The sequence below is a fragment of the Myotis daubentonii genome, chromosome 3 (genome assembly GCF_963259705.1).
Source record: "Myotis daubentonii chromosome 3, mMyoDau2.1, whole genome shotgun sequence".
Classification (NCBI taxonomy): domain Eukaryota; kingdom Metazoa; phylum Chordata; class Mammalia; order Chiroptera; family Vespertilionidae; genus Myotis; species Myotis daubentonii.
The window spans coordinates 178,714,504-178,728,610 of NC_081842.1; the positions used below are offsets into that span (position 1 = coordinate 178,714,504).

At 41.9% G+C, this 14,107-nt stretch overlaps 1 protein-coding gene across 6 annotated transcripts in view; it reads left to right on the forward strand.

Annotated features, from left to right (window-relative positions):
* Positions 1 to 2,818: 2,818 nt before the first annotated feature.
* MYSM1 (Myb like, SWIRM and MPN domains 1) overlaps positions 2,819 to 14,107 on the forward strand; it is a 46,311-nt gene continuing 35,022 nt past the window's right edge. For 2 of the 6 annotated variants that reach the window (XM_059689392.1, XM_059689393.1), the window contains exons 1-6: positions 2,839 to 2,955; positions 8,309 to 8,384; positions 9,340 to 9,410; positions 12,458 to 12,535; positions 12,629 to 12,652; positions 13,725 to 13,803. In XM_059689392.1, the coding sequence (XP_059545375.1) occupies positions 2,873 to 2,955; positions 8,309 to 8,384; positions 9,340 to 9,410; positions 12,458 to 12,535; positions 12,629 to 12,652; positions 13,725 to 13,803 (411 nt within the window). In that variant the 5' untranslated portion in view covers positions 2,839 to 2,872. Of the gene's footprint in view, positions 2,956 to 5,361; positions 5,523 to 8,308; positions 8,385 to 9,339; positions 9,411 to 12,457; positions 12,536 to 12,628; positions 12,653 to 13,724; positions 13,804 to 14,107 lie in introns of those variants that run through there. The other 4 variants (XM_059689397.1, XM_059689395.1, XM_059689394.1 and 1 more) reach the window with 4 other exon arrangements.

Sequence of the window (14,107 nt, forward strand, 5' to 3'; positions counted from 1 at the left end):
ACTACTTAGACAATACCCCTCTCAGGTATCTACCCAATGCCCCAAGAATCATCAGGTTTTTCCAGTCTGGCCAGTGGGAATAGGCAGTATTCCTGGCCGTTTGTGAGTACTAGTCACTGCACTATTCCTTCCAATATTTTTCCACTGGTTCTTTCTACAGTTTAGAGAACAATATGTTCTATTCTGTATTCCCTAGAGTCTAGCAGAGGTGGGAAAACTTTTTGACTCGAGGGCCACAATGGGTTCTTAAACTGGACCGGAGGGCCGGAACAAAAGCATGGATGGAGTGTTTGTGTGAACTAATATAAATTCAAAGTAAACATCATTACATAAAAGGGTACGGTCTTTTTTTTTTTTTTTTTTTTTTAGTTTTATTCATTTCAAACAGGCCAGATCTGGCCCGCGGGCCGTAGTTTGCCCATGGCTGGTCTAGAGCATTGCTCTCAAATTTTGACTGATCAACATCATCCTCAAAAATGTGGCACAGAAGTGGGTTCATTCTGGGATAAGTGCTCTTCCTTTGTGATCCCACAACAGACTGTAACTTCTCTATCATAGAAATTACCATATTGTCTTGAAATTACATATTTAATAGACTTGATGAGGGCAGAGACTGAGTTTGTCTTGCTCAGTGCCATTTCCTCAGTACTGAGCACAGTAGGAGTACAGGTAATTGTGAAATATGAATTCTGAATTCTGCTTCCAACCTGCTTGGTGAGAAAATGAATCTTTAAATGAGTTACAGAGTTGCAGAATTCTAAAACAGAAGATTTTAAATAGATCAGGCCTCAGCAGTTCACCTAACCGTGAGGTTATAGTCCCATCCTGCAGGTGAGATTGAGTCTTGACACTTATAAGCCTACTAGAGGCCCAGTGCACGAGTTCGTGCACAGGTGGGGTCCGGGCCGATCAGGGTCAATTGGACTAGGCCAGCCGGGGGGAGGGGCCACAGGTGGTTGCCCAGTGGAATGGACAATTTGCATAAAGCCTCTTATTATATAGGATTTCACATAAAGCCAACTAACCAGGGGCATCGTGTGGGTGGGGTAGGTATGGGGAGGCTTCAGACTACTCCAACAGACTTGGGGCATATTTGAATTCTGTGCAGACCTCTCCTTCCTTCCACATATATTTTAGTGCTACTGATGCCTGGCACTGGGCCAGAAAGCCTTCAGTGCAGTGTTGCAAGAGCAATTGTTCACATAGTATTTTGTGTTATGGATAGGAGGCATTTGCTATCACATGTATCCAGATGGTACTACCAGAGTTTCCATCCCAGCCTGTTATATAAAGATCAATGAAACACATCTCTATTCTGTATTTTCGTTTGACTACCTGGACATGTACATCTTGCTTTAAACTAAATTCAACAAATATTTTAGAATGCCTACTCCGTGCCAGGCATTCCAGTTACCATTGGGACTGGTCATTGGATAAGCCCTTTAACAACAGAAATAGTACTCCCAAGATGACATAAGGGGTGGAACAGTATTCAGTTTCTGAGCTGTGGATCTCCTTTGTTACAAATCTTTCTCTCCATCTTCTGCCATCATATTCATAGTCCAGCTAATCTAATGCCCTGAGCCAAGACAAATGTGAGATGGAACAAAGTGGGAGTAGTATGGGAAGTCTATTCATTCCATTAATTGATTTATTCATTCATCAGTTTAATATTTATTGAGCACCTACTATGCGTCAGACACCATGTTGAATGTTAGTAGTACAAAGACTAGTAGATACAAACTTTGTCTTTGAAGAATTCACAGTCCTGTGGTAGAGGCAGACAAGTGAAGTTACAATAATGTGAGTGAGAAATGCTAAAGTAGAAGAATACATAAGGCCAATATCCAATTTCTTGAGAGGACGTAAGTTCTTTGAGAGAAATGGTGTTTATTTTTCCTAACAACATAATTTGTAGAAGCACTCTGTAAAGAGTAAAATAAATAAATAAATAAATAAATAAATAAATAAATAAATAAACAAACAAACAAATAACAACAAAAAACCCCACGCTGGATTCTGATCCCAGCTTTTTCTCTGAGTAGCAGCTGTGTATCCTTTGACAATCATTTCAGCTTTCTGAGCCTCCGTTTCCCATCTGTAATGTGTAACTGCTGATACCAGTCCCACCTACCTCACCAGGTTGTTGCAAAGATCAATGGTCATGAGAGTAACTTCTTAATTAATTGTAAATATCTCTACAAAATAAAATATGTAATCATGTTAGAGTCTCACTTGGTTTTTGAATTTTAAAGAAATTATTCAGCATTTCACATAAGTGTTGAATGATCTTTTTAAAAAAAAAAAAAATAAATAATAATAATAATAATAATAATAAAGGAAGGGAGGGAACCAGCAGGTAAGCATCCTTCACTGTAGCAGCTTTCACAGTTTAAAGCAGGTCTGACTTGACCTTTTCAGAACTTCAGAAGGATATTTACTAAAATGAGAGACGTGAGGGGCCAAGGAATTTGTCCAAGAACATAATCTCTCCAAAACCCAAGCTTGAACCACTTCCGAAGGTCTTTAAACATCAACGAAAGTCTAAAGGACCAAGCTCAGCTCCGGAAGGGCAAGTTCAGGAGGGGCGGGACCAGGCTTCCGCTCCACCCCGTGACGCACGGGGCCCGCCCCCAGGCTGCCGCCCCTCCCCGTGACGCACGGGGCCCGCCCCCAGGCTGCCGCCCCGCCCCGTGACGCACGGGGCCTGCCCCCAGGCTGCCGCCCCGCCCCGTGACGCACGGGGCCCGCCCCCAGGCTGCCGCCCCACCCCGTGACGCACGGGGCCCGCCCCCAGCTGCCGCCCCGCCCCGTGACGCACAGGGCCCGCCCCCCAGCTGCCCACCTCTCGCGGGATCTCCCGGGAGGACGGATGGGGTCAGGCCCCATCATGGCGGCGGAGGAGGCGGATGTGGATATTGAAGGGGACGTGGTGGCAGCGGCGGCACAGCCAGGGTGAGGTGTAGAGACCGGGTCCCGCAGGGACGCAGAGGGGCGCGGATGCGCTGAGAGTGCCTTGGAGAGGCTGCGGGTGTTTCAGGGGCCAGGGGAGCGGAAGAACCCCAGTGTGCACGGGGTGTCCCGGAGCAGGAGAAGGGCCGCGCCCATCCCGCCGGCCGGCTGCTCCTGTGCCCCACGGCCAGCTACCGGGGGCTCGGGCTCGTGTCGGACGCTCTTTCACATTTTACCGGGATGCTGTGAGCATGCTGGCTTCGCCTAGCACATTGCAATTAGACTCCTTCCATTACCCGCGCCTCAGAATCTCGCCATAATTCGCCCTTTGACCCCGCCTGACTGTAACTAGAACCCGGGCGGCCCGGGAGGGGCCCTGCGCTCTGGAACCCCTGTTCCAGTATCTGCCAGCCTGTGACCTTTGGCGTGCGGTCTCATTCCCCCTGGCCACAGGTTTACTTTTCCACCCAGTGGTTCTCAACCTTCTGGCCCTTTAAATACAGTTCTTCATGTTGTGACCCAACCATAAAATTATTTATGTTGCTACTGTTATGAATCGTAATGTAAATATCTGATCTGCAGGATGGTTTTAGGCGACCCCTGTGAAAGGGTTGTTCGACCGCCAAAGTGGTCGCGACCCACAGGTTGAGAACCGCTGAAAGGTTGGCTGTGGAACACTTCGGAGACAGGTGGGCTTTGAGGCACGGGTAGGACTGCGCCTGCGCGGGACAGCTCTGGGTTCTTCTGCATTGCCGGCCCTTCCCGTTACTACAGTGTGGCCTGGGACCCGAGGTTTAGCTCGTCACATCCTCTGACAGCCCATGTGTAAACTGACAGTCATGAGACGTACCGCATGCGGTTATTGCGAGGAGCCAATAAAATAATCACGGGGTACATTTTTGCATGTGATAGGTGTTCTGTAAACGTGCTCTTTACCGTCCCGTTACTCTTAAGAATGGTATTGTGAGGACCCAGCGAGGAGTCAGCACTTAATACTGATTCCCGATTCCTGCATAACAGGCCAATGTGGTTTTTAAGCAGCAATGTCCAGACTGAGCGGTCGCGCCCTTCCATTCCTTGCCTTCTGAGAAGAAATTGATACATGCCATTAAAAAAAAAAAAAAAAAAAAAAAGTGCTTCCAGAGTCTCCTTTTAGTAATGGAAGAGGCCTAGACTGATGAGGAATCAAAAAAATTCCGTTCCAAACTTCGCCAGCTGTTGCTTGTAACTATGAACAACTTTATTAGAACTCTGTTAGGTTGAACCATGTGAAATTTTCAATCTTGGAGCATTTTTTACCTATACAGTGGCGATTTCATATGGTCCAGTCTAATAATAGGGCCTCTGTAAATGGTGGAGAAGAATAGTAACTCTTGACAATGAAGGAACAAGATAGAGGGTTTAAAGTGCTGGTGAACGGTAAAGCACTGTAAAAATGTGCGGAGTAATTAAATTCATATATAGTCATTTTTCCAAAAGTCTTTAGGTAAAGCAGTCCAAAGTTATACAAAATGAGTAGAGAGCCTATTTTATTAACAATTACTGTTCACATTTGTGTAGGTCAAGTTCATCCTGATCAAGCGCTTTAGCTTGCATGATTTAATTTACTTTTCACAAGAAGTCTATGAAATCAGTGGGAAAGAATACTTGCAGTCAAGAGAGAAATAAGTTGAACTGGGAAACACTAAAGATCATCTGAGAGCATTGGCTCTCCCCCTTTTCCATAGGTTCTTCTTTATTTTTCTTACTAGAGGCCTGGTGCACCGATTCATGCACTGGTGGGGTCCCTCAGCCTGGCCTGCACCCTCTTGCAATCTGGGACCCCTCAGAGGATGTCGGACTGCCGGTTTCAGCCCGATCCCTTTAGGCCAGGCCGAGGGACCCCACTGGTGCACGAATCCGTGCACTGGGCCTCTAGTATGCACATAAGATCTTTGGTTAATCTCTTCCCGCGCTTTCCCCTCCCCCCTTTTCTCTGAGATTCATTAGTCTGTTCCATGTTTCCATACCTGTGTGTTGAGCATCTGCCTCCTGGTGGTCAGTGTGCATCATAGCTACTGGTCGAATGGTTGAACGGTCAAATGGTCGCTTAGGCTTTTATATATAGATTGTATTTACTTTTTCTCCCCTCCCCCACCCACCCCATTTTCTCTTTCTTCTTACTCCGTTTGAGCTTTAGGTCTGTTGGTGGCACCTATGATCATCTTAGCCTTATGCAGGAAGGATTACAAAGGTTATTGGTTTCTGGTAGTCAGAGCCATTGCTTTACCATCTCCAAGGAGTATCAGTAACATTATATTCTGGGGAATTGTGCCCCCTGATGTGATTTTTCAACTTTACGATGATGCAAAAGTAATAAGCATTCAATAGAAATTGTACTTCCAATTTTGAATTTTGATCTTTTCCTAGGCTAGTGATATGCAGGTACGATACTCTCATATGATGCTGGGCATTGGCAGCAAGTTGTAACTCCTAAACAGGCACTGGATCACAAGGGTAAACAACAGATACTCCTACAGTGAACTGTGTTGCCAGCATTTTTTGGATATTGTGATCTGAGCACGTTTAAGGTAGGCTAGGCCCGTGGTTGGCAAACTGTGGCTCGTGAGCCACATGCAGTTCTTTGGCCCCTTGAGTGTGGCTCTTCCACAAAATACCACGTGCGGGCGCGCATGTACAGTGTGATTGAAACTTCGTGGCCCATGCGCAGAAGTCGGTATTTTGTGGAAGAGCCACACTCAAGGGGCCAAAGAGCTGCATGTGGCTCGCAAGCCACGGTTTGCCGAGCCACAGTTTGCCGATCACTGGGCTAGGCTAAGCTATGATGTTTGTTAGGTTAGGTGTATTAAATGCATTTTTTACTTAGGATGAGTTTATCAGGACAAAACTCCATCATAAGTCAAGGAGCATTTGCACTTGCTAAGTGCTAGGTACCCGAGTTAGAAGATGGCATTGAAACTTTTTTCCTTTCTATTTCTCCTACCATTCCTTATCATCCTCCTTTTCTTCTGCTTGACCTTTAAATCATAGTATTTTAAGTGGTTTTGTCGTAAGACTTCTACTCAGTAACTACATACAAGTAGTCCCTGGTGATACCATATCTCAAGACTTAAATTTCTGTTTGTTGGGTTGGACACTATGAAAGTTTGCAAAAGACCATTTCATAAGTTCACCTAATACATGTTGATCTTTCCCAACCTCCTGCCAACCCAAATCTCTCCTGATCTTCAGATCCATTTATCCAACTTTCCCAGTCTGTTTGCATTTGGATGTTCCACAAGTCCCTCAGTCTCAGCTTATAAACCTTCCCCACCACTTGTGCCTCTCTCCACCCAGTCACCCAAGGAACAGACCTATATGTCTTCTTTTCCTTACCTCTCTCCTTCCACTTCTATCAGTTATGAAGGGTCTGTTGATTCTTAGTATCCTCTCAAATGTATTCACTTCTTCCTATTCACACTGCTTGTTCTCTAGGTCTAAGTTACTGTCACCTTTTTTCTAGTGCTTATACTGTAATCACTCCCTCTTAACTGCTCCTTGTCTCTTTGGCTCCTTCTACTCTTTCCTGAAGTTAGAGCATTCTTTCTCACATCCAGGTCTGATCATGTTATTTTCTTCAATCCCTAGTTGGCTTTATGATAAAGTTTTTTTCATTCCTTAACTCCTAGAGAGACCTGTGTGATCCATGCCTCACCTACCTCGTTCATTCAATCATTTAAGAAATATTGATTGAACACCTTTTGTATGCCAAGCCCTGATTATACAGCAGTTACCAAAACTACGTCCTGGCTTTCATAGAACTATCATTCTTATTAGGTGAGACAGACAGTAACATTTCTGTATATATCAGATGGGGAAAAGTGGAAAAGATAAAGGAGGGAAGGTGGACGACTGACTTATCAACCTAATCCCTTGCAGTTAGCCAGGGATAACTATCAGGACTGAAACTATGGGACCTCAAAGGTCAGTGTGGATGTGGTGTAAAAACTGGATTTGGAAAAGGGAGAAGCAACAGAATTGGCAACAGGTTGAATGTGCATTTTGAGGAAATAAGGGCAGGTGCAGATTTCTGGCTTGGGACTAAGGGATGGAGGTGCCATATACTAAGATAGGTAATGATAAAAGAGTAGCATATTTGAGAAGAAATGTGAACTCAGGTTTAAACATGCTAATATGGGGTACCTATGGAGCTTCAGGTAGGTGTCCAGACACATACACTAGCGATGTGGATGTTGCTGATCCTTATTGAGAAATACCATGTAAAAAGATTTCTAAAGTACACTTGAAGTGGTACTAGTCCCACCTCCTGCATCCTTGGCAGACCTAGTTAAGTAAAGGTTTTCTTCTGCTGATCCAAGTCTCAGAATCCCTTAGTTTGTATTTCTGGTAGTCCCTACCAAATCTGAATTGACATGAGTTAAAACCTTTGTGTCATCAACAATTGAGAGACATTATCACTTTTAGTTTATTGTAGATAGTCTGTTAGCCTCACAATTCAGTATAACCATTGTGGAACTAATTGAAGATTCAAAAATGTAAACCCATAGATAGGTTTTTGCAGTTAAATTCTTAGCACTGCACTAGGTCTGGGAAAAGTCAGTAACTTAACTTGGAAAATTTATAACTTCAGGACATACAAAAGCAAAAATTAAATTTAATTATATCATAGATTAGGCCTTCCAAAACTTAAATATTTAACTATTCAGCTTTTTTGCATATGAAGTGAACATGTGACTTGTGAGTTCTTATTAGTTTACTAATGAAAGAAGTGAATTAACAAAGTTTGATCCCTCATGGACATAGAAAAGAGCCCAAATAACCCAAGTTACCTTGTTAAATTATACGAGTTGTTATTAAAGCATTACACTCTCTTATCTCTTCATTATACTGTCCTTCAAGTATTTTCTATTCAGGTTCTTCCATTTGTTTTTTATTTTTTTCCATTTTGAGGGTGGTGCTATTGATGGTAGCTTTCATGCTTTAGGTATATCTAAAAGAATTAATTATAAAGTTGAATTCCTACATACACCTCAAAAGAAGTCTGAAGTGTTGATTCATGGCCACAGAGCATGTGTGTTGCTGCTTTGGGTTATTTTTTTTCCTCGTGAAGTTGTTTATTCTTGGGAAACAAAAGAAGTGAATGGACTTGAGGTTTAGCAGTTGTGATAGGGTAACTTAAAGCACTATGTAATTCACAGACCAAAGAGGTACCACAGGCATTTCTACAACATTAAATCTGTTAAGGAGAGAAGGGAACTAAATATTTGCTTAACATCTCAACCTACCAGTCACTGCTATGTAAAATGTATATATTAACTGATACAATATCACTTTTATACTCATTTTCTTATTACAGAAATGATGAAAATACAGCATCTATTTTACAAGATCACTATCTTGATTCATCATGGAGAACTGAGAATGGTCTTATTGTAAGTATTTTATGAAAATATTAGGGACATTAAGCTATTATTACCCAAAGTACCTCTTTTTTTTTATTTGGTGCTAGTTCTCAGCAATCACAGAGGTAATAAATTTAAACTTTTTTAAAAAATATATTTTTATTGATGTCAGAGAGGAAGGGAGAAGGAGAGAGAGATAGAAACATCAGTGATGAGAGAGAATCATTGATTGGTTGCCTCCTGCACGCCCCCTACTGGGGATCAAGCCCACAACCCAGTCATGTGCCCTTGACTGGAATGGAACCTGGGGCCCTTCAGTCTACAGGCCAACACTCTATCCACTGAGCCAAACCAGTTAGGCGAAACATTTTTCTTACCGTAAAAATAGCAGAAACTTACTCTTATTTCTTTTGACTTTGAAAAATGGCCACAACTGGGAAACAGCTGTTGGATCCAGCTGGATTTGAATACACAAGTCCTTGCTCTACCACTACCAGATTTGTGAACCTCAGTTTCATCTGAAAAATGGGGATCATTGCAGGTTTCATTTCCTCATTTAACAGTTACTTACTGCCGAAACCGCCTGCAGGCACCCGGGACCCAGGATTCCCTCACAGCCCCGGCTTCGTCCAGAAGGTCGTCTGGAAGGACATCCGGTCTAATTAGCATATTATGCCTTTATTATTATAGATAGCCATTATTACTGTATCACAGATAGGAGCTTGAGCCTTGGGAGTCTAACAGACTGGTGTGTCAAGTCTCTGCTCTTCCACTTGAAATGTTAGCAGTGCTAGGGATGCCTCTGTAAAGTAATAAAGCCTATTTCATGGAGTTATTGTGGGAATCAAAGCTATGTCCATGTGCTCAGTAAATGACAGCTGTTATTGTTAATCATATCATTGTGTATTTTCATTTAACAAAATGTGGAAGATAACCTCAAAAAGTAGTAAATAAAAAGAAAATATGTTCTTCTCTTTTATAATAGCCTTGGACTCTGGATAGCACCATCAGTGAAGAGAACAGAGCTGTTATTGAGAAAATGTTGTTGGAAGAAGAGTATCCTTTAATGATTGTGAGGAAAGAAGATTTCAGGGTTAAATACCTCTAAATGCAAAAATTACAAAAGAGACCACTGTTAATTACTAGATAGATATATTTGGCCCCAGACTGCTACAATATAACATGTTACCTACCTATGCAAAAAGCTGCATTTTATTCTTTTGGTTCTGTTTTATTGCTAAGTTTGAGGTATGATTCAACATTTTTTAGTTTCTATTGTCAACCAACTCTTTATACTGTCTGAATATTGATTTGAAATTATAAAATGTTTTAAGTTAGCTAGAACCTTTAGTCCAAGACCGTTTAGTCCAATCCTCCATCTTCAGTTATATAAGCTGAAATCCAGAGATGTTGATTTGTCCAAGATTTCAGAATTAGAATATGTAAAAGTTCTCACTTCTTACTCTACCAATTTACAGGTGTTATGTGAGAGGAATCTAAGTAAAAAGCACAAAACAAAAACAAAAGGATAAAGATCTTCCCCCCACCACCCTTCACCCTTGAGAAGTTGTGGATCCTTATCCATGGTCAGGCACTGGCTTCTTGTCCTTGTTTCTTTAATCTGTATGTGATGTTGGCAACTTAATTTCTTTGGGACTGAATTTTCTTATATGTAAAATGTGAGGATTTGAACAAAATGATTTCTGATTTTATGATTTATAAAGAGTATTAATAATAGTTTAGTGAGTAGTGGTTTATGTAACATTTTCTAGTGGCCTCCTTTAAAACAGGTGGAATTAATTTTAATAATTTATTTAACCCATTATATTTAAAATGTTATTTCATCATTTAATATAAAAACATTGAGATCTTTCACATTTGTTTCATACTCTTTGAAATTCAGTGTGTATTTTATACTTACAATGCACCTCAGTTTGTGCTAGCCACATTTCAAGTATTTAGTAGTTACACATGTGGCTATTGGCCAATGTATTGAACAGTGCAATTCTAAATTAATGAATACTTAGTTACTGGTTCACTTCCAGATGTGGAAACAGAAGTAATGAGAGTAAAAGCTATGTCAGCTCTTGGGAGACAGGGATAATATTTTCTTCCATCTTTGTCCTCAGTACCTAGTACCTAGTATAGTGCCTGACATCCACAATATACAGGCAATAATTGTCAGTGAAGAATATTTCTGATTAAGTTATTGTAAAGGCCAGTTTTAAGACGTTTGAGAGAGGCTTTCTGGTAGATTTGACCTATGTGTTTGTTAGTTTTATTAGGGTAGAAGACAACCCTGAGCTCTTCTCTGTTACCTTAAGAAATATGAAGACAATTGGTTGTCCTAAATTACCCTGGACGACCAATCAAATTCATCCATTACATTCTCCATATGGTGTAGGAAAAAAAGAATTAAATGAAACATTGAGGATGTTTCTTCTCTTAGCCACTTCTAAAAGGGAAGATAAGAGGAACTAGCATTTATATAACACATTTTATGCAGGTACCATTTTGTGAGATTTTACATGTAATATTTAATTCATATAACAACCCTATGAGGTATAAATAATTTTATCAAAAATTGTACAGACCTGAAAGGGCTTTGAAAGGAATTGATTTAGCTAGGATTCAAGTGTGACTTTCATGAGTATCTATATATATAAAAAGCCAGCAACCAGAACGCAGTAACGACAGATCGACCCATTGCTATGACGCCCACTGCAGCCAGCAAACCTGATGGATCGGGGCGGAGGGGGGCTGGGGCCGGCCGGCCAACCTCCCATGGCCTCTTCCCTTGGCCGGCCCTGCCCCTGATGGGGCCCCCACTACCCCCATCGACCTGCAGCCCCTCCCTCAGCTGGCCCCACCCCTGATTGCCCCCGTATCCCAATAAGGGGCGGAGCCGGCTGGCCAACCTCCTGCGGCCCTTCCTCCCACCCGGCCCCACCCCAGATCAGCCCCTGATCAGGGGCAGGGCTGGCTGGCCAACCACCCATGACCCCTCCCCCAGGCCACTGGCCCCTATTGGTCCCCTGGACCCCATTTGGGGGCGGGGCTGGCTGGCCCCCTACCCACAGCCCCTCCCCATGGCCGGCCCCACCCCCAATCAGCCACCACCACTTCAATCAGGGGTGGGGCCCACTGGCCAATGCCCACGGCCCCTCCCCCTAGCCGGCCCAGCCCCGATTGGGCCCCGATTGGGGTGGGTCAGCTGGCCAACCTCCCGCCATCTCCTCCCGACAGGCCTGGCCCCAGTCTGCCCCGATTAGGGCTAGGCCAGCCGGACCTCACCCGTGCACAAATTCATGCACTGGGCCTCTAGTCCTATAGTAATAAAAGACAAACATGCAAATTGACCATACTTTTGCTATGCCTTAAGCCACGCCCACCAGCCAGAGTGACTATATGCAAAGTAACCCAACCAAGATGGCTGCCGGCAGCCATGGAGCTGGAGCGAGCAGGAGGCTTGCTTGCTCCAGTGGTGGAGGAAGCCAAGGTTCCCCACCTGCCGCGGCCCGGCTCTGAGCTCCACTGAAAGCAACAAAGTTTCAATTATAGAAGCTAAACAAACCCCAGATAACTGCTTTCAGCCAGCCGTGGCCACTGAGCTGGAGCGAGCAGGAGTGGGTTGCCCCTGGCGATGGAGGAAGTTAAGCTTTCCGCAGGTCTCCACTAAAGACAACAAAGTTTGAATTATAGAAGGTAAATAAAATCCCAGAATAAAAACAAAAAAAGGAGAGGCTGGGAGCTTACATCGCCAGGGTGCTTGGCCAGCCTGAAAACGGCCCTCAGCCCCTCACCCAGACTGCCCAGGCACCCCAGTGGGGAACCCCCACCCTAAAGGGGGTGTGGCCAGCCTGAAAACAGCCATAAGCTCCTCACCCAGGCTGGCCAAACCTCCATGAGGTGAGGGTTCCCACTGGGGTGGACATCCTCCGAGGGGTCCCACACTGCAAGAGGGCATAGGCCGAGCTGAGGGACCCCCGAGTGCACAAATTTTTGTGCACCGGGCCTCTAGTATAATATAAATGCCTACTTTATATGAGCCATGTAAAAGTTATGACTTCATTGTTGTTAAAGTTTCCTTAATAACTACACAGGTATTATTTATCTAAAAAATCACTTCCAGAAAAATTCTGGCTTGGTCAAAAGGAAGATGATAAAAAATATATGAAGAGGTAAAAATTAATTTATCATATTTTAAAAATATGAACAGTACTTTTAGAAACTTCACGAGCTTCCTTATTTTCTTTTTTCATGTGGTGGTGCAGTCTGCAGAAAACAGCAAAAATCATGTATGTACTTATGTTTAAAATTTTAAAACCTTTTTTATTAGTTAAAAGTTATAAGGAAATTAAATAAAAATTATAGTTGGCTTGTGGAAAAGCTTTCTTGATCTTGAGTTATTCAAAGATATAAAATCAAGATTTCTTGTATACATTGGAATGCCCCAAGGTAATTTTATGCTGCTATTTTCCAGAATTTCTCTTTTGGTGCCATCAGATTATGGAAAAGATGGTTTCTTAGGAATTTGTGGGGAAACTTTTAAAATCTATTTAATGTTAGGAATTGACATGATTTCTATTGCCCTGTCAGTTAATTTTCAATCACTTCAAACAAAAATTTAATTTGAATTTTTAGTTTTCAAAAACTTAAAGAAACTATTAACTATTTTATTTAGTGTTTATAAACTTGCATGTTTATGGTACCTTAAAGGTAAGGCTTACAGATATGCAATTGCCAAGAGTTTGACCACCAAACAGACTTTGGCTTTTGCATTTTGCTAAATAAACAACAATAAAAAATGAAGTTAATGAAAAGATTAATAGTGTGCTTGAATTAAATTAGTGAGCCTTATCACTCTCTTAATTTCTTAAGAGACTGCAGTTTCAAAAGCAATAAACATAATGCCATAGTTTGTTTTTTTTATTACTTTTCTGGCTTGATATTTACATGGTACGTGGGAGAATCAAAGAGATAATATTTCTGGAGTCAGTTTAACCTTTTACATGCCTTTCAGGATTTGGATGTTTTAATGTCTGCTGTTTTATGTCCAGCATAAAGAACCCTATTTGTTTGTTTTCACACTGACTTCCTTTAATGTCTTTTAGTGTTATCTTCACTCAGACTCAAGGATTATGTCTTTTGGGGCTCCTATCATCCTGAGCTAGAGAAGTATATGAGACAGGGTAAATCTGTCCCCTCATGTAGAGGCTGCAGCCTTTTTCTTCTTCTTTTCCTTTTTTTAAGTTCTTAGGCTCAGAATATTGAATTTAGTTTATGGCTATCTATAATCTTTAGCTGCGTAAATATGGAATGTTCCATTTCAGATTTTTTTTTTTTGCAATTCCTTTTTCCCCTCCTTAGGGTACAATCTCCTACAAAACCAGCCAGTATCTCAGTAAAGTGGACGATAGAAGAAAAAGAGCTGTTTGAACAAGGGCTGGTAAATAGAGCAATTTTTGACTTATAGTAAAATAATTCTAGAAGCAAATATTGATAGAATTATAAGGTTAAATTAATTTGTAGAGACCAGAAATTTCTTTTTAATTACAGTGATCATATCTATAGTTTTTCTATAGATAGAGTGATGATGTATGTAGTATAGTACAAGAGAATTTAACTCACTTAAGTTAATAAAATATTAAAATAGATTTGGATTAATTTTTGGATAGTTTTTACCCTATTTTTATACTAGTAAAACCCCCAAATTGAGCTATTTCTTTAAACTATCTAGTTTAAAAGGCAAA